This window comes from Mustela nigripes, chromosome 2 (genome assembly GCF_022355385.1).
Source record: "Mustela nigripes isolate SB6536 chromosome 2, MUSNIG.SB6536, whole genome shotgun sequence".
In the NCBI taxonomy this organism is placed as follows: domain Eukaryota; kingdom Metazoa; phylum Chordata; class Mammalia; order Carnivora; family Mustelidae; genus Mustela; species Mustela nigripes.
This window is the reverse complement of record NC_081558.1, coordinates 113,152,938-113,171,148: the sequence shown is the minus strand read 5'-3', so window position 1 is coordinate 113,171,148 and position 18,211 is coordinate 113,152,938. Positions and strand designations below refer to the sequence as shown.

At 37.9% G+C, this 18,211-nt stretch overlaps 1 protein-coding gene across 2 annotated transcripts in view; it reads right to left on the bottom strand.

The window, feature by feature from the left end:
- Positions 1-18,211, bottom strand: part of PARL (presenilin associated rhomboid like) — a 52,152-nt gene that overhangs the window by 14,333 nt on the left and 19,608 nt on the right. The window contains exons 5-7 of one of the 2 annotated variants that reach the window (XM_059391443.1): positions 5,563-5,658; positions 4,821-4,970; positions 2,798-2,868 (exon numbers count right to left, since the gene is read on the bottom strand). In XM_059391443.1, coding sequence (XP_059247426.1) covers positions 2,798-2,868; positions 4,821-4,970; positions 5,563-5,658 — 317 coding nt within the window. The remainder of the gene's footprint in view (positions 1-2,797; positions 2,869-4,820; positions 4,971-5,562; positions 5,659-18,211) is intronic. The other variant, XM_059391444.1, reaches the window with a different exon arrangement.

Here is an 18,211-nt window from a genome sequence, read left to right as displayed (position 1 = left end):
GATCTCTGCTCAGCAGGGAGCCTGCTTCCTCCTCTCTCCCTGCCTGCCTCTCTGCCTACTTGTGATCTCTCTCTGTCAAATAAATAAATAAAATCTTAAAAAAAAAAAAAAAAAGAAAGAAATGTCAGCCTGGAATTTTTTATCCAGTGAAAATATCCTTCGGAAAGGAAGGGCCAGACATTCTCAAAGAATAACCCAAGAGAATTTATCACTAGCAGACCTACTGAAGGAATGGCTAAAGAAAATTCCTTCAATAAAATGAAAATGATAGATGGAAGAAATCTTAAAACATCAGGGCAGAAGAACAATGGAAAAAGTAAAAATTACACATCAATACGAAAGTTTTCTCCTTTGCTGGAATTTTCTAAATGATGCGTAGTGGCTGAAGCACATATAGTAAGAATAGTGGCCAATATTCTAAATGTATGCAGAGGAAATATTTAAGATAATTATAATTTGAGGAAGATACAGGAATGAAAATGGAGGTAAGGTTCACTTCATTCAACCACCACACAACAGACTGTGGTGAGTGATATATAAACATATTGCAATACCCAGAGCAGCCACTAAGAAAGTCATACAAAGAGATACACTCCAAACACTACAGATGAATCAAAATGAATTCCAAATGAATCAGTTCTAGTGACCATTTTACCTGCAACCCTGTAGGAAGAGACTAAAGATACTTTCTTAATTTAGCAGCTAATTTACTTTATGTACAGATTAAATCAGTGATACTGAAATCAATGAAGTTACAGTAAGTTATAATGTTGGTGAGCAAATCTGGCCCATTAATAAACTACAACATCAAGTGAAAAAAATTTCTCTAACACTTTAACAAATGCTTTTTCCTACAACAAACACTTTTCCTGTTATAATTAACTTTATTTTTTGCAGTGTTCGAAGATTCATTGCTTATGTACAACACCCAGTGCTCCATGCAATACAGGCGCTCCTTAATACCCACCACCAGGCTCATCCTACAACAAACATTGTATTAATCTGTGCCATCTCAAGGTTAAGGGCTACATTCACAGACAATAAACTTCTGAAAAGCAGAATAGAGAAAAGCTTCTTACCAATAACTATTAAAAAACAATTTTTAAGTGAGATTCAGAGTATACAGAGCTCTAGCTAAACAAAACCCTTACCAAAATCCAGTCAATATTCTTGCTCCCTAATGCCACTGTTAATTGACAAGTATTCTTCAATAGTCCCCTTCACCCTTTAACAAAGGATTACAATGAAGCCAGTAAGACCAATACTTCTTATTTTCTAACATAACTTTGCCAATAGTATTTTATTCCTCGTGATTTTGTTTTAATTATGATTGACAATAATTTTATCCTCGCGTGGCTCTACAGAATTTCGATGACTAAACAGGAACTCCCACTACATTTCCTAGTACATGCTCCTTATTATGCTAAGCTTTCTAAGCACACATGCACTGCAGATCTGAAAGAGGTGTTATTCCCATTTTATATACAGAAACTGAAGTTCAGAGAGGTTCAGTAATATGATCTAGAAATCACAGGTAAGGGGCACCTCGGTGGCTCAGTCGGTTAAGCAGCTGCCTTCGGCTCAGGTCATGATCCCAGGGTCCTGGGATCAAGCCCCACATCCGACTCTCTGCTCAGCCGGGAGCCTGCTTTCTCCTTTCTTTCTGCCTGCCTCTCTACCTACTTGTGATCTCTGTCAAATAAATAAATAAAATCTTTAAACAACAACAACAACAAAGAACACTCAGCCTTTTTAGTGTGTATTATGTATGTATACAATGTTTTTTCCTCCAATTAAAGTCAAAGTCCTTTTCTGTTTCATCCCAGTTGTCTTCGTTGCCTTCATATATCAGGTGCTTGTTGGTTAATGAGGTAAAGGATAGGGTATGAAATACGTAAATTGTACTGGCACCAAATTTTATATATAAAACATTCCATAAAGGCAAAAAGAGGTGCTTAAGAAATCAAGTAGGTGATAGGACAAGATACAGGTCTCAGGAAATTAAGTACACACAAATCTGAGGAACACACACATTACGGGATGATAACATTAGAATTCTTTTTCTAAAAATGAACCTTCAAGAAATTTCTTCAAATATGAAACCCCTATTTGAATGTATTTAAGTGATTTGCATTTAAATATGTACAAAATGAATGTGTAGTCTTTAGAGAAATGTTATGCAAAGATTTCCATGTGCCTAGAAATCTGCCATTAAACTCAAAAGAAAACACATTTGTGCTTTTTTTGTGTTTTTGTTTTTAAGCATCCAGAACATAACTCCTAAAGACAGGAACTGTGAACATCGTGCTCACCGGCTATATCCCCAGTCTCTAGTACAGTGCCTACTAGTCTAATCTGTGTAGCAGACACTCAAATAGGGACTAAACAGAAGGACAGAATACCAGAATCAAATTTGTAATTATTTTCAATTTTCCAGTGCTAGATTAGGCTCTTTGGTTTCTGGAGACTGGACACCCAATGTTCTGACTACTCTACTTGATTTGTACTCTTCCAGTAAGTATATATAAATGACCAACAGTCAAAAGCTAGCCTGAAGTTTACAAGGCTCTACAGATGTATGAATTCTAAATTAGATACAGATTAGCATTAATGTAATTAGTACTGTTACAAATGTTAATTTGTTGGCTTTGATAACTGTACTGTGATTCTGTACTTAACAGTAGGGTAAAGGGTACATAGAAGTCATTGTGATAATTATGTGACTTTTCTGTAAGACTAATATTATGTCAAAATGCATAAAAACTAAATTAAGAAAATTTACATTAGAAATACTTACTGCACCAAGTGATGGTCCATATCTTCCTGTGGCAACTTTACACACATAACTGACAAAATTGGAAATAACACCTGGGAAATAAGTCATATTTTGATAATTTTAGTGAGGTATAAAAGTAGTTTTCATTTCTGATGCCCAACTCACAGAGACTAAGTGACGGATTTCTACCTAGGTCAGTACAAGGTGCAAGCATGAATACCTACACTATCACTTCAGGTATTTATAAAAAGAAGTCTGACCAACTGCACAACTTACTCAATGACATAGGGTCATTCACTTTACTTCTCAGTTCTCACTTTTCTCATCTATAACATGAAAGAGACTAGTTCCAAACCCATCAACTGTCTGGGAACTCTCTGGGCTGCACTCCAAACACTAAATCAGATTCTCTGGAGTGGGACCAGGGAATCTATATTTTACTCGGCTTGCCAAATGACTCTGCTGCAGATCTAGACTAGATGATCTTTTACAAGTCCCTGTGGTTCCAATGTCATCTAAGATGAATGTGGCTCATTTTTAAAACTTCCTAGAGAGCAGGAATTAGCAGCACCTGAAACAGACCTGTTTGTACCTACAACAATACAACTAGTACATGGGGAAAGAACTATACGCTTCTGTACAGGCCAAAGATGTTGCTCAATTTCTAGTACTGAGGGATCAGATGCATGATATTTGAATAAAACTGATTAACCACCCATCCTGGGCCTTGTGGTAGATGCTTCTATTTAATCCTTTCTACAACCCCATGTCACGAAAGAATAAGTATCAATATCTTCAGAGAGTGTATAGTCTTTTCCGCAAAATCAGATGGCAAGTAGCAGAAATAGGGTCTAATAAAACTAGGTCTTCTGACCTTAAGCTCTCAAGTGCTTTTTTCACACTACAGTATGATTCCCAGATAAACTTTTTATTTTATTTATTTATTTTTTTTTTCCCACACATGCCTCATGTGACATGGTCCTTAATGGCAGCACTGGGGGGGGGGGGCAGCAAACTGGCCTGAAGTTTTTTTTTTTTTTTTTTTCCCAAACTTTTTATTTTTTAAAAGATTTTATTTTTCTGTGAGAGAGAAAGACAGCATGGGGGAGGGGAGAGGCGCAGAGCAGGCGAGGGAAGCAGACTCCAGAATCATGACCTAAGCTGAAGGCAGACATTTAACAGACTGAGCCACCCAGATGCCCCAATATACTGTTTTTAAATGAATGGACTTCAGGGGTGCCTGGTCGGCTCAGCCAGAAGAACATGTCACTCTTGATCTCAGGGCTGTGAGTTCAAGCTCCATGTTGGGTACAGAGATTATTAAAAAAACAAAACAAAACAAAACCTTAAATTATTTTTAATTAAAAATAAATGAAGGTATTTCAGAAATGAATTTTTATGCTGTGTGTTTTTTAATTAAGTATATTTTGCAAACAGGTAAAATTTAACTGACCACTTTTCAGTTTAGTAGCATCTAGGAACCTAGAATCCAATACTACCACTTCCTAATTGAAATCAGGAAATGATGTTATCTCCAAGACTGACTGGAGTGGTTCCAAACTAAGATACATGCTTTCAGAATAAATTCATTCTTGATAGTTTAATTATTACAAAGTTCTGATCTAAAACTTTCTGGAAAGTGAACACACTGTGGTAAATGAGCTTAAAGTTATTTAACAAAGATCCAGATGATTGAGACAGCCAGAGAGTCTAGGAAGCACCTATTTATAAAACGGTGGATCTGAGCTAAAGAAACCAAGGCCTAATGAGATAAAATGATATTCTTAAATTCTACACTAAACCTTAACTCCTGTCTATCCTGACTTAAAACTAAACATACCTAAATAATCTAAAAAGAAACCAGCAAAATGAGAAGCATAAAAGATAACCCCGCTGGTCTGTGATATCCTTCTCTCTATAGTTTGTTCAATTCTCTATACACAAACTTCATGTGTAGAATATGGCTATAATCATTCCCTTCCTTCCTACTCCAGGTAGGTAAAGTGCTTATACGCTGAAAGATCCCCAGATTAAAGCTTTTTACCTGCAGATAAGTAAACTGCCATGAACTGCTCTTGACCCAGAATGTTCACTATGCTGGAGGAGAAGCTCCACAAAACATACATATTTGCAGCCATGTGAAACAAGGAGAAATGACTGAATGTTGACAGCAACATTGGAGAACAAAGGACCTCTATAAGAGGGGAAAAAAAAAAAGTCTGGTAATCACAGGACATACAGCCATGATCTAAATATGATCTGTTTTAGATTTTTTTCATTACTATTATGAAAAACTCAAAATAAGAAGCAAAAACAGAGCCAATTAAAAAGTTTAAATAAGATGGTTTACCATAGTATTTTTGAAGGTGGTAAAAAAACTTATCTTAAATTTCCTCTATTTAGTAAGTACCCAATAAAAATTCTCAGTTCAATGAAAGCAACTTTTCCTTATGGCAAAAATTACCTAGAAAAAGTATTAGTAAGCTATTTTTACTACAGATAGAAAGTTGTATAACAGTATCCTCCCAAGAGCAAACTTGTAGTGATCATAGATCTTGTGTCATTAAAAAATACATGTCTACTATGTACAAGATGCATTTTAAGTACCTGGGACATAAGACTAAGAGAGATGAGGTCCCTTTCCTCAAGGAACTTACAGTCTGTCTTCTGGATTTTGCTTATAATTTTTGACAAGTAACTCATCCTTTTTATAGCATTTCAATTAACATAAAACCTATTTCTTTCATATTACCTCTACCTCAAAATAAAGTCATGAGAAGACTTACTTGAGGCTGGGTTGGATGTGAAATATCTGATCATTGTCCGCTGTAGAGAAGGTACTCTCCATAAACAGAATACAAAAACATTTGCTGCTATGATACCTACAAAATAAAAATATATAATTTAGGGACTTTAAAAATAGGAAGAAAGTCTGAAAGTCCACCTGAATACGATTTTCTACCACAATTATTTAAGAATATTATATACTTGGTGGGGGGGTGAGGGAGGGCAAGTTAAGGAAAGTAAGTGAAATCAATGTTTTCAAGTCTCAAACTATATGAACAGGTGCAGTCGGAAAATTCCTAGGAAACTGCAAATGTCCTAGAAGCTGACTTCCTTCACTTAGATCCGTATTTTTACTTCTACAGAATAGTTTGCTCTTCTCAATAAACAACAATCAGATCTATAATTACCGTTTGAAAATGGCCAAGCCAGAGACAAGTAATGTAGAGTTAGGTTCTTTGGCCAGGACCAGAAAAGCGACACTATATAACAAGCTTCTTTTTCCACAGGGAATAATATACTTCTTAAACTTATAGAAATATCTATGTATCATCTGGATAAATGAAGATCCACTTGTCTGAGAAAAATACTTGTCAGATAAGAATTCAGGAATAATCTGGAAGAATTTTCCAACTGCTATTGAAACTGTTTACATGTGGGAGTTGGGTGACCATTTCGTTTTTCTGCAAGAACTAATGTTGCTGAACTACCACTAAATTGAGTAGGTTTATTATTTAATGATAGAATTAACTATTCAGTTACATTTTTGTGAAAAATCAAGTTTTTCTTAAAAACTACAAACTTTAAAAAAGACATTAATTTTAAGGCACCACAACTCCTTGCCCATGTACTTATCTACTTGAATTAAAGGAATTTAAACATTTACTCATTCCTCCAGTTTCTTTCAGCAATAGGCAGCTAGCTCTTTCACCTTCTTCAGTGACAGTAAGCACTGATTCCAGTAACAGCCTGGTAAGAGGATTTATTTTAGAAGATATTCATTGTATGATCTCCACCGGCTGCTATGTCTTAGAGTTACCTTTGGCTTTCTGTGTTTGCTCCCTCTGTAAGGCTCTCAGCTGTACCTCAACATTACTAGTCTCTCCAGGTTTTGCTCTCCCTATTTGACCATTAGGTAGGAAAGGAAGCTACCATTTTTCACAGATTCACAGATTCTCTCCATTTTAGTATCTGTAATCAGAATGCATCTTACAACTGGTGGTGCGTCACAACACTTTCAAGGATGGTGAGGACATTACTCATGAAAGGATGCGGAAAAGAGGTCACAAGCAAGGCAAGTAAGAGGACTATGTATACCTCCCAATGAGGAGCCTGAAACCCTGGGCAAGTAGGGTGGGCAAAAAAAGGGTGGAGCCTCCTCAGATGGAGCAATAGATCTCAGAAGGTTTATCCTAAGGAAGTGAGCAGTGATTAGTGTTGCTCAGGTTTTCTCAGTTTCTCGTGGAAGAGTTACACATCTTTATTACCCAGAGAATCCTCTGAGGTCTAGGCTCCTGTACATAGTGACTGGTATCTTGACATAAAGAAGCCCTGAGGATAGTCTGGCCTCAGGCTTCCATGTTCACAAAGATAATCAGGACTAAACAGTTAGCTCCAATTGTGATACAATGCAAAGAAAGCAAGATGGGGTTCCCGATCCTGCCTGCTAGGCTGGAAAATGGCAACCAGTACCCTATGTGTTGTGCAGGCTACTTTCTGAAACCAGTGACAGCACACACTTCTGGAAACTGCAAGCACCACAGCACTGCACAGAAGTAGAGTGTGTCTCTGGCTGAAGAGATTACAACCAGGGAAAAGACTTACAAAAGGGTAAGATAACCAAAGATATCAAGGTTAACAGTAATCAAAGAGTTATCATCGCCAAGCATTCAACCCAAATGTAAGAGGCCTTTTTTGGTAAAACATGACAGGATATTGGCACTGAACACATTGTAGTTAAACCCCTCACTTCATAAACCTGTGGTCCACGATTAAGAATCCCATCAGTGAACAATAAACATACATACCCAAACTATGCACACAAATCACTGTAATATGTTCACAAATTAAAAAGAAATTACAAAACTAAAATGCAGTTATTTTCCTCCACGCATATCCTATTTTGAAGGTCAATTATAGATGAGAAAACTTAGGCTCTAAAAGATACAAATTTTCAGAGGCAAATTCAGTGGCCAAGCCAGAATTCCTAATCTAGGGCTCTTTCTACTATACACAAAGACATGGATTGCCAACAGGATTTCTTTTGACCCTGGTCACTCTAGGAATTCAGACCAGACAAAGGGGCTTTTTATCTTGGAAACAGCATGGTTGGTCCCCAGAAGCCAGTGTACAGGAGAGGATATGTGGTAATCCTAGGCCAGAAGCAGCACTGCGCATTATCTAAAGAAATGGGTAAAGTAGCCCAGCAGAACTGACTGTCTTACTTCTACTATAACCAAGGCAAGAAGCCTAACCCCCCTCAGCCTCAGTTTCCTCTTCTGTAAAAAAGGGGTAATAAAATCTACTATAGAAGAGTTGAGTGCTGATTAAATGAGAAAACATAATTAAATGCAACAGTCACACAGTGAAAACACATAAATGAAAGGGAATGGCCTTTTCTAAAGTAGAAAGTGGATGTGCCACTTAGTTCCTTTGTGGTCTGCATTTCATCCCCTTCACTTTAGTTACCTCATTTGTAAAATGGGGATTTTATATATATCTTATAAATCTTATATATCTTCCTGTATCTTATAAAAATTGTAGTGAAGCTTTAAAAAAAATACTATATGCATTTAGTGTGCAGAAACTCAAATAATGGTTCCTTTCTCCTCCTTTTCCTTTGAGAAGTAGAACTGCTTAAGGCCTTTGCCTGTATCTCCATTTAGAAGGAGTGTTACTCTCCTCCTGACCCAGTAAAACTCTTAGACAAGTCTAACACTGCTGATTTGGGAAGTTTGCTGCTGCCTCAACACCTACCTTTACCAAAAGGGATGCAATGGATTACATTAGTGACCATAATGAAGTAAGGACCTTGAAAAATTCTCTCCTTCACAAAGCAATGAAAAAACTGGCAAAAACGGTCAGAATCAACTTTTTCAGAACTCTGGAAACTAACTAAAGGCTTACAGCAACTCAGCATTTAAGAAAAATGGTGAATCTCAATAGGAACAGCAAATTTGGGGCATTTTAACTTGCCCTGGTTCCATCCCTTACTTTTTAGCTACAAGTTGAAGCTGTAAGCTATGAAAACAATCCACATTTCCCATGGAGCCCCAAAACCATGAGAGGCAGCACAGGAAACTGGAACTCTTTCAAAGGCTCATTCCCAGAAATTGTCACTATCTGACCTATCTGGAAATAGTTCCCTGCAAGACCCCACTTGCAAGGCTGTCTATATTTGACTTGACTGGATCCTCAAGTGCAAAATTCCTTTTCCCAGGGGGCATTTGTCAAAAACGATTACAGGCAGGTGTTTTAAGTTCATGGCTGCCTAAGGTGGTGGATAATATTTGGAATAAACAAAAGACCAAAAATCTTAAAAGGAAAAGTGAGGACTGAAATGTCCACAGGAGCTTATACCTCAATACATTCCTGGGATCTTGTACACCATAAGTGTAAAGAAAAAATAGACTTTAAGACATTATTTGTTATGAGACACAAAGGACATTGTATAATGATAAAAGATGTAACATCTTCTTGATATATCAATATAGCTATTATAAACATACCTGCTCCTAACAATAGAATCCCAAAATATATAAAGCAAAAATTAAACAAAAGGGAAAAATTTAACAGTTCAACAGTAATACCCGGAGACTTCAATACCTTATTTGCAATAATAGATTAGATGATGAGCAAGGAAACAAGTCTTGAAGAACACTATAAACCAACTAGGCCTGACAGGCATCTATAAAACACTCAACAGGTTCGCCTGGATGGCTCAGTTGCTTAAGTGTCTGACTCTTGATCTAAGCTCAGGTCTTGATCTCAAGATGGTGAGTTCAAGCCCCATGTTGGACTCCACATTGGGGGTGAAGCTTACTTTAAAAAAACAAAACAAACAAGAAAATACATTTTTGGGACACCAGCTGGCTCAGTCAGTAGAGCATGTGACTCTTGATCTTGGGTTTGTGGGTTTGAGCACCACACTGGGTGTGGAGATTACTCAAAAATAAAACCTTAAGTGGCCCCTGGGTCACTTAGCTGGTTAAGCATCTCCCTTCAGCTCAGGTCATGATCTCTGGGTCCTGGGAGCAAGCCCCATGTTGGGCAAGGAGTCGCTACTCCCCCTCCCCCAACTTGTGCTTCCTATCTCAAGTGAATAAATAAAATCTTAAAAAAAAAAAAAAAACTGGGGGGGCCTGGGTGGGTCAATCGTTAGTGTCTGCTTTCCACTTGGGTCATGATCCCAGGGTCTTGGGATCAAGCCCCACATCCACAGAGCCTGCTTCTCCCTCTCCTCATGCTCTCTCTCACTCCCTCTCAAATAAATCTTAAAGAGAAACCAAAATCTCAAGAAAAACCACAGACAATACATTCCTTTCAAGTGCATACATGAAACATTATCCAGGACAGACCATTTGTTCAGCCACAAAGCAAGTCTCAAAAAATTTTAAAACCCTGAAATTATACAAAGTATGTTCTCTGACCACAATGGAATAAAATTACAAATCAGTAATACATTAGAATAAGTCATCAATATGTGGAAATTAACACATTCCTAAATAACCAGTGGGACAAAGAAGAAATCATGAGGGAAATTAGGAAGTACTTTGAAATCAATGAAAACAAAAATACAGCATAGCTGCTATGGACTGAATTATTTTCCACTAAGATTGGTATGTTTAAGCCCTAGAGTGATGGTTTTGGGGGATGGAGTCTTTGGAAGGTAATTAGATTTAGATGCGATCACGAGGGTGGGGCCTCCATGATGGGATCGGCTTCTGTATAAATGAAATACCAAAGAGCTTGCTCTTGCTCTCTCCCCCTGCCATATGACACAGCAAGCTGGCAGAGGAGAGAAGAGTTCTCACAAAAATCCAACCATGATGGTCCCCTTGATCTTAGACTTCTACCCTTCCAAATTTTTTAAGATTTTATTTATTTACTTATTTATTTATTTGATAGAGACACAGCAAGAAAGGGAATACAAGCAGAGGGATTGGGGGAGGGAGAAGCAGGCTCCCCACTGAGCAGGAAACCTGATGTGGGGCTTGATCCCAGGACCCTGGGATCATGACCTGAGCCAAAGGCAGATGCTTAACAACTGAGCCACACAGGCGCTCCCACCTTTCCAAATAAAAAAATTATTTTCTGTTGCTTAAGCTACCCAGTCTATGGCATTTTGTTATGACAACCCAAGCTGCTAAAACAATACTAAAATTTACAGAGAACAGCAAAAGTAGGCTGTGAATGCTACATTAAAAAAGAATAAAGAATTCAAATCAATAATCTAAACTTCCACCTTGAGAAACTAGGAAAATAAAAAAGCAAATCCAGGGGCGCCCGGGTGGCTCAGTGGGTTAAAGCCTTCTACCTTAGGCTCAGGTCATGATCCCAGGGTCCTGGGATGGAGCCCCACATTGGGATCTCTGCTCAGCAGGGAGCCTGCTTCCCTTCCCCTCTCTCTGCCTGGCTCTTTGCCTACTTGTGATCTATGTATCTCTGTCAAATAAATAAATAAAATCTTAAAAAAAAAAAAAAAGCAAATGCAAATGCAAAGCAAGCAGAAAGTTTGGATGAATAAAGGTATAGAAAAAAAAAAAAATCAATGAAACCAAAAGTTGGTTATTTGAAATGACCAACAAAATTGACAAACCTTTAGGGAGTGACCAGAAAAACTCCTCAAGTTACTAAAACTAGGAATGAAAGCAGAATGTTACTACTGACCTTTACAGAAACAAAAAGGATTATAAGGGAATACTATAAACAATTGTCTACCAACAAAGAACTTAGATGAAATTGAAGAATTCCTAGAAAGACACAAACTACTGAAACTGACTTAAGAAACAGAAAGGGCCTATAAGGGGCGCCTGGGTGGCTCAGTGGGTTGAGCCGCTGCCTTCGGCTCAGGTCATGATCTCAGAGTCCTAGGATCGAGTCCCGCATCGGGCTCTCTGCTCAGCAGAGAGCCTGCTTCCCTCTCTCTCTCTGCCTGCCTCTCCATCTACTTGTGATTTCTCTCTGTCAAATAAATAAATAAAATCTTTAAAAAAAAAAAAAAAAGAAAGAAAGGGCCTATAAGATATAAAGATTGAATTTGTAATAATAATAATGAAAAACAAAAACAAAAACCTTCTCACAAAGAAAAGCCCAGGACTAGACAGCTTTACCGGTTTATTACTTTCCTAGAGCTGCTATAATAAATTACCACACACTTGGTGACTTAAAACCACAGAAACGTATTCTCTTAAAGTTCTGGAGGCTTGAAGTCTGAAATCAAGTTGTTGCTAGGTCATGCTTCTTTCTAAAAGACTCTAAGGAAGACTCCTTTCTTCCCTCTTCCTAGCTTCTGGTGGCTCTTGGCTATTCTTGGCCATTATTTAAGCTTATTGCTGCATCACTCCAATCTCTGCATCAATCTCTTCCCATGAACTTCTTTTCTGTAGGTCTTTTTGTCTTCTCTTGTTGTAAGGACACAAATAACTGGATTTAGGGCCCATCTTAAATTTAGTATGATCTCACTACAACTCAATGTATGATCTCAATGTAACTTATAGTTAATCTGCAAAGATCCTATTTCAAATAAAGTAACACTGAATTTCTGGGTGGATATGAATTTTTGTAAGGACACTATTAAATTTATTACAACTGGCAAATTCTAGCAAAGATAAATGGGAATTAACACCAAACCTTTTCAAATGCTTCCAAAAAAGAGAAGAGGAAAAAACATTTCTCAACTCATTCTATGAAGCCAGTATTACCTTCATATCGAAACCAAAGACATCACAAGAAAACTACCAATATCTTTTATGAACATGAATAGAGAAATTCCTAATACCGGCAAACCAAATCTAGCAGCATATAAAGAGGATTACAAACCATGACCAAGTACAATTTATCCCAAGAATGCAAAACTGATTCAACATATGTCATTGTAATAGCCCCTTATGAACACAGATCGAAAGCCCTCAGGAAATACTAACAAACCAAACCTAGCAGCACATAAAAAGCATTATAAATCATAAACAAGTGGAATTTATCTCAAGAATGCAAAATCGGTTCAATATATACCAGTGTAATAATATTCCATATTGGAAGACTCACTATTCCCAATCTGAAAACTTACAACACAAAGCTATGGTAATCAAGATAGTCTAGCATAACAATAGACATACAGATCAATGGAACAGAACTGAGAATCCAGAGTACATCCATGCATTTATGGTCAACTGTTTTTTTTTTTTTTTACTGTGGTCCCAAGACAAATCAACAGGGAAAGAATGGTCTTTTCAACAAATGGTGCTGGGACAAGTGGATACCCATCCACAAAAGAATGAATTTGGATCCTTATCTCAAACCAATTACAAACATTAACTCAAAATGAACCAAAGGCCTAAACCTAAGAGCTAAAACTACAATATGCTCTGAAGAAAACTCAGGTACAAATTCTTATGATGCTGCATTAGACCACTATTTTCTTGACCTGATTGTTAAAGCACAAAATAAAAAAATACACAAAATGGATTTCATCAACATTAAAAACATTTGTCATAGCACAAAGTAGAAAGTTGTGAAATGCCTGTTGTATACCTAAAACTAATGTAATATTGTATCAACTATATTTTGATCAAAAATAAATAAAACTTAAAAACATTGTGCTTCAAAAAACACTACTAAAAAAGTGATAAGACAACTCAGAGAATAAGAAAAAATATTGCAAATCATATATTTAATAAGGATCTAGGATCCAGAATATATAAAGAATTCTTACAACTCGGGCGCCTAGGTAGCTCAGTGGGTTAAGCCGCTGCCTTTGGCTCAGGTCATGATCTCAGGGTCCTGGGATCGAGTCCCGCATCGGGCTCTCTGCTCAGCAGGGAGCCTGTTTCCTCCTCTCTCTCTCTGCCTGCCTCTCTGCCTACTTGTGATCGCCCTCTGTCAAATAAATAAATAAAATCTTAAAAAAAAAAAAAAATTCCTACAACTCAATAAAAAGACAACTCAAAAAACAGGCAAAGTATGTAAACAGACAATTCTCCAAATAAGAATGAATGGACAGGGGTCCCTGGGTGGCTCAGTCAGTTAAGCATCTAGACTCTTGATTTTGGCTCAGGTCATGATCTCAGGATTATGAAACTGAGCCTCGCATAAGACTCCATGGAGCCTGCTTAAGATTCTCTCCCTCCCTCCAACCTCCCCTCCTGCTCCCTCAAAAAGAAATGAATGGACAATTGCACAATTGCACACAAAAAGATGTTTAGCATTTCTAGTAACTAAGGAAATGCAGGACAAAACCATGATATACCACTTGACACACATTAGGATGGCTTTAAAAAAAAAAAGGAAATCAGAACTGGCAAGAATATGATGGAGAAACTGAAACTCTTGTGTCTTGCTGGTAAGAATGTAAAATGGTATAGCGACTCTAAAAAACAGTTTCGCAGTTCCTCAAAAATTAAACATAGATTATTGTTTGATCCAACAACTCCACCTCTAACTATATACCCAAAGATCTGAAAGAAAGGACTCAAAATAGAGACTTGTACATGAATGTGCACAGGAGCACAATTCATAATAGCCAAAGATTGAAGCAACTCAATACCCACTGACAGATAGATGAACAAAATGTGTACACACATAATGCAAACTGATTAAGCCTGAAAAAAATAAAAAAAGAAATTCCGATACATGCTAAAATATGTAAAATACATTAAAAACAGTATGCTAAGCAAAAGAAGCCAAACACAAAAAATGTATTTTATAATTCCACTTATATGAGGTATAGACAAATTCAAAAATAGAAACAGAATAGTGTCACCAGGGGTTAAGGGGAAAGGGAAATGGGAAATTATTTAATGGGTATAGTGTTTCTATTTGGGATGAAAAAAATTTTGGAAATGGATGGTGGTAATGGCTGCACAACATTGTAAATGTACTTTATGCCACTAAATTGTACACTTAACAGCTAAAATGATAAATTTTATGTTTTGTATATTTTACCACAAAAAAATATGTAGTCACTGATAATATTAGGGAAAAAAAGGGGCAGGCAATAAATGGAATCCTCCTACAGTTCTTGGGGGAACGTAAAATGGTGTAGCAACTTTAGAAAACAATCTGGCAATTCTTCCAAGAGAAAACATGGGGAAAAGTAGATATCCACATGCAAAGGAATGAACTTGGGACTCTTACACCATATACAAAAACTAACTAAAAATGGATTGAAGATCTAAATGTGAACCCAAAATCTATAAGACTTCTAGAAGAAAACATAGGGGAAAAGCCTTGTAACACCGAACTTGGTAACAATTTCTTTGCTATGACACCAAAAGCATAGGCAACACAAGCAAAAATAGACAAATGGGACATCAAACCTAAAAACTTTTGTCCAGGGACACCTTAGTGGCTCAGCTGGTTGAGTGTCCAACTCTTGATTTTGGCTCAGGTCATGATTTTGGCTCAGGTCATGTGGGGCTCCTCACTGAACATGCAGCCTATTTGGGATTCTCTCTCCCTCTCCCTCTGTCCCTCGACTCCCCCCCACCCTGCCCCACTTTCTCTGGGAAAAAAATTAATCAAAAATCAAAAACCAAAAAGAAAAACCAAACCCACAACAAATTTTTGTCCAAAGTACACAATCAACACAGTGAAAAAGCAATCTACAGTATGAGAGAAAATACTTGCAAACCATTTACCTGATAAAGGGTTAATATCTAGAATATATTTAAAAAACAAAACAAAACTCCTACAATCAACAAAAAAGTCAAATAACCCGATTAAAATAGGCAAAAGACTGGAACATTTATCTAAAAACAGTCAATGGCCAACAGCAACAAGCATATGAAGAGATGTGCAGCATCACTAACCATCAGAGAAATGCAAATCAGAACCACAATGTGTCACCACACACCCATTAGGATGGCTACTATAGAAAAAACAGACAAGCAAGTAACAGGTGCTGCCAAGGATGTGGAGAAATTAGAACTCTTGTTCTCGTGCGCTGCTGGTGGGACTGTAAAATGTGTAACCATAGGGCATCTGCCTGGCTCAGTCAGCAGAGTATGTGATTCTTGATGTCGGGGTTGTAAGTTCAAGCCCCATGTTAGATGTAGAGATTACTTAAAAGTAAAATCTTTAAAAATAAAAATGGTACAACTGCTATGGAAAACAGTATTGGAAATTCCTCACAAAAATAAAAATAGAGGGGTGCCTGGGTGGCTCAGTGGGTTAAAGCCTCTGCCTTCAGCTCAGGTCATGATCCCAGGGTCCTGGGATCAAGCCCCGCATCCGGCTCTCTGCTCGGCAGGGAGCCTGCTTCCTCCTCTCTCTCTGCCTGCCTCTCTGCCTACTTGTGATCTCTGTCAAATAAAATCTTTAAAAAAAAAAAAAAATTAAAAATAGAACTACCACATAATCCAGCAATCCCACTTTTGGGTATGTATCCAAAAGAACTGAAAGCAGGACCTCAGAGCTATTTGCATATCCATGTTCATAGCAGCGCTATTCACAATAGCCAAGACATAGAAGCAACTCAAATGTGTCTGTCGATGAAAGAATGCATGAACAAATATGGTATATATACACAATGAAATAAATTATTTAGCCTCAAAAAGGAAGGAACTCTTATCACAAGCTACAACATGGATGAACCTTGAGGACATTATGCTAAATGAAATAAGCCAGTCAAAAAAGGTAAGTACTGATGGATTCCACTTAAATTTGAGGTTTACAGTCAAATTTACAGAAACAAAGTGGCATGGTGGTTACTAGAGGCTGAGGGGGAGGAGGAAAAGTAAAAAAAGACTTTCAGTTTTACAAGACAAAAAAGTTCTATGTTTCATAACAATGTAAACATACTTAACACTACTGAACTGTCAACTTAAAAATGGCTAACATGGGGGACGCCTGGGTGGCTCAGTGGGTTAAGCCACTGCCTTCGGCTCAGGTCATGATCTCAGGGTCCTGGGATCGAGTCCCGCATCGGGCTCTCTGCTCAGCAGGGAGCCTGCTTCCTCCTCTCTCTCTCTCTCTGTCTGCCTCTCTGCCTACTTGTGATCTCTCTCTGTCAAATAAATAAATAAAATCTTAAAAAAAAAAAAAAAAGCAGCTGCCTTGGGCTCAGGTCATGATCCCAGAGTCCTGGGACCGAGTCCCACATGGGGCTCCTTGCTCGGCGGGGAGCCTGCTTCTCCCTCTGCCTCTGTCTGCCACTCTGTCTGCCTGTGTTCACTCTCTCTCCCTCTCTCTCTCAGATAAATATATAAAATCTTTAAAAAAAAAAATGGCTAACATGGTACCTTTTACATTTTTACCACAATTTAAAAAAAAGTTAAACATGAGTACCACATGACCCAATGATTCCACTTGAGGTATATATTAGTAAAAGAAATGAAAACATGGCTACATGAAAATGTACATTAAAAAGCCCACTGCAGGGACGCCTGGGTGGCTCAGTTGGTTAAGCAGCTGCCTTCGGCTCAGGTCATGATCCCGGCGTCCTGGGATCGAGTCCCACATCGGGCTCCTTGCTCCACGGGGAGCCTGCTTCTCCCTCTGACTCTGCCTGCCACTCTGTCTGCCTGTGCTCGCTCTCGCTCTCTCTCTCTGACTAAATAAATTAAAAAAAAAAAAAAAAATCTAAAAAAAAAAAAAAAAGCCCACTGCATTATCATAACAGCCAAAAAATGGAAATAACTCAAATGTCCATCAAGAGATAAGTAAACAAAACAGGATATATCCACATAATGGAATATTATCTGACCATAAAAAGAAATGAAGTACTGACACGTGCCCCAACATAGATCAACCCTGAAAACATGACACTAAGTTAATGAAGTGGACACAAAAGGCCACAAAGTTGATTCCATTTACATGAAATGTCCAGAACAGGCAAATCCATAAAGAAAGAAAACAGATAATAGGCTGCTTAGGGCTGAAGTGAGGACGGGAATGGGGAGTGACTGTTAATAGGTATGGAGTTTCTTTTTGCGATAAAGAAAATGTTCTGGGATTAGATGACAGTTGTACAATCCTATCAATTCAGGAAAAACCACTGAACTGCATACTTTTAAAAGGCAAATTTTAAGATATGTGAAGAATATCTTGATTGAAAGAAATATACCACAATTTAGAAATCACTGCTTGGTTCAGTAATCTCAGTCCATTTTCCTTAGCCCAAGGAAGGTAAGACCACCTCTTTTTCTCTTTTTCTGAAAAAGGACTCACTATCCCACCTGGAGTCCAGTAGCTAAGTACAGAATACCCTCTGCTCATGTGGTGGGGCAGCTCACCCCCTCCCACAGCTTTTCTACCTGAAGGAAACTAGACCTGGCCAGCCCAGACACTGACCAGTATATACATACATGACAACCAAAGAACTGAGCTCAAGTGGTCCCCTACCTCAGGTTCCCTGAGAACCAGGACTATAGGCACAGGATCACCCTCATACAGGGTTGGCCTCAGATAGTGACTACAATTTCTTTTCCTGGG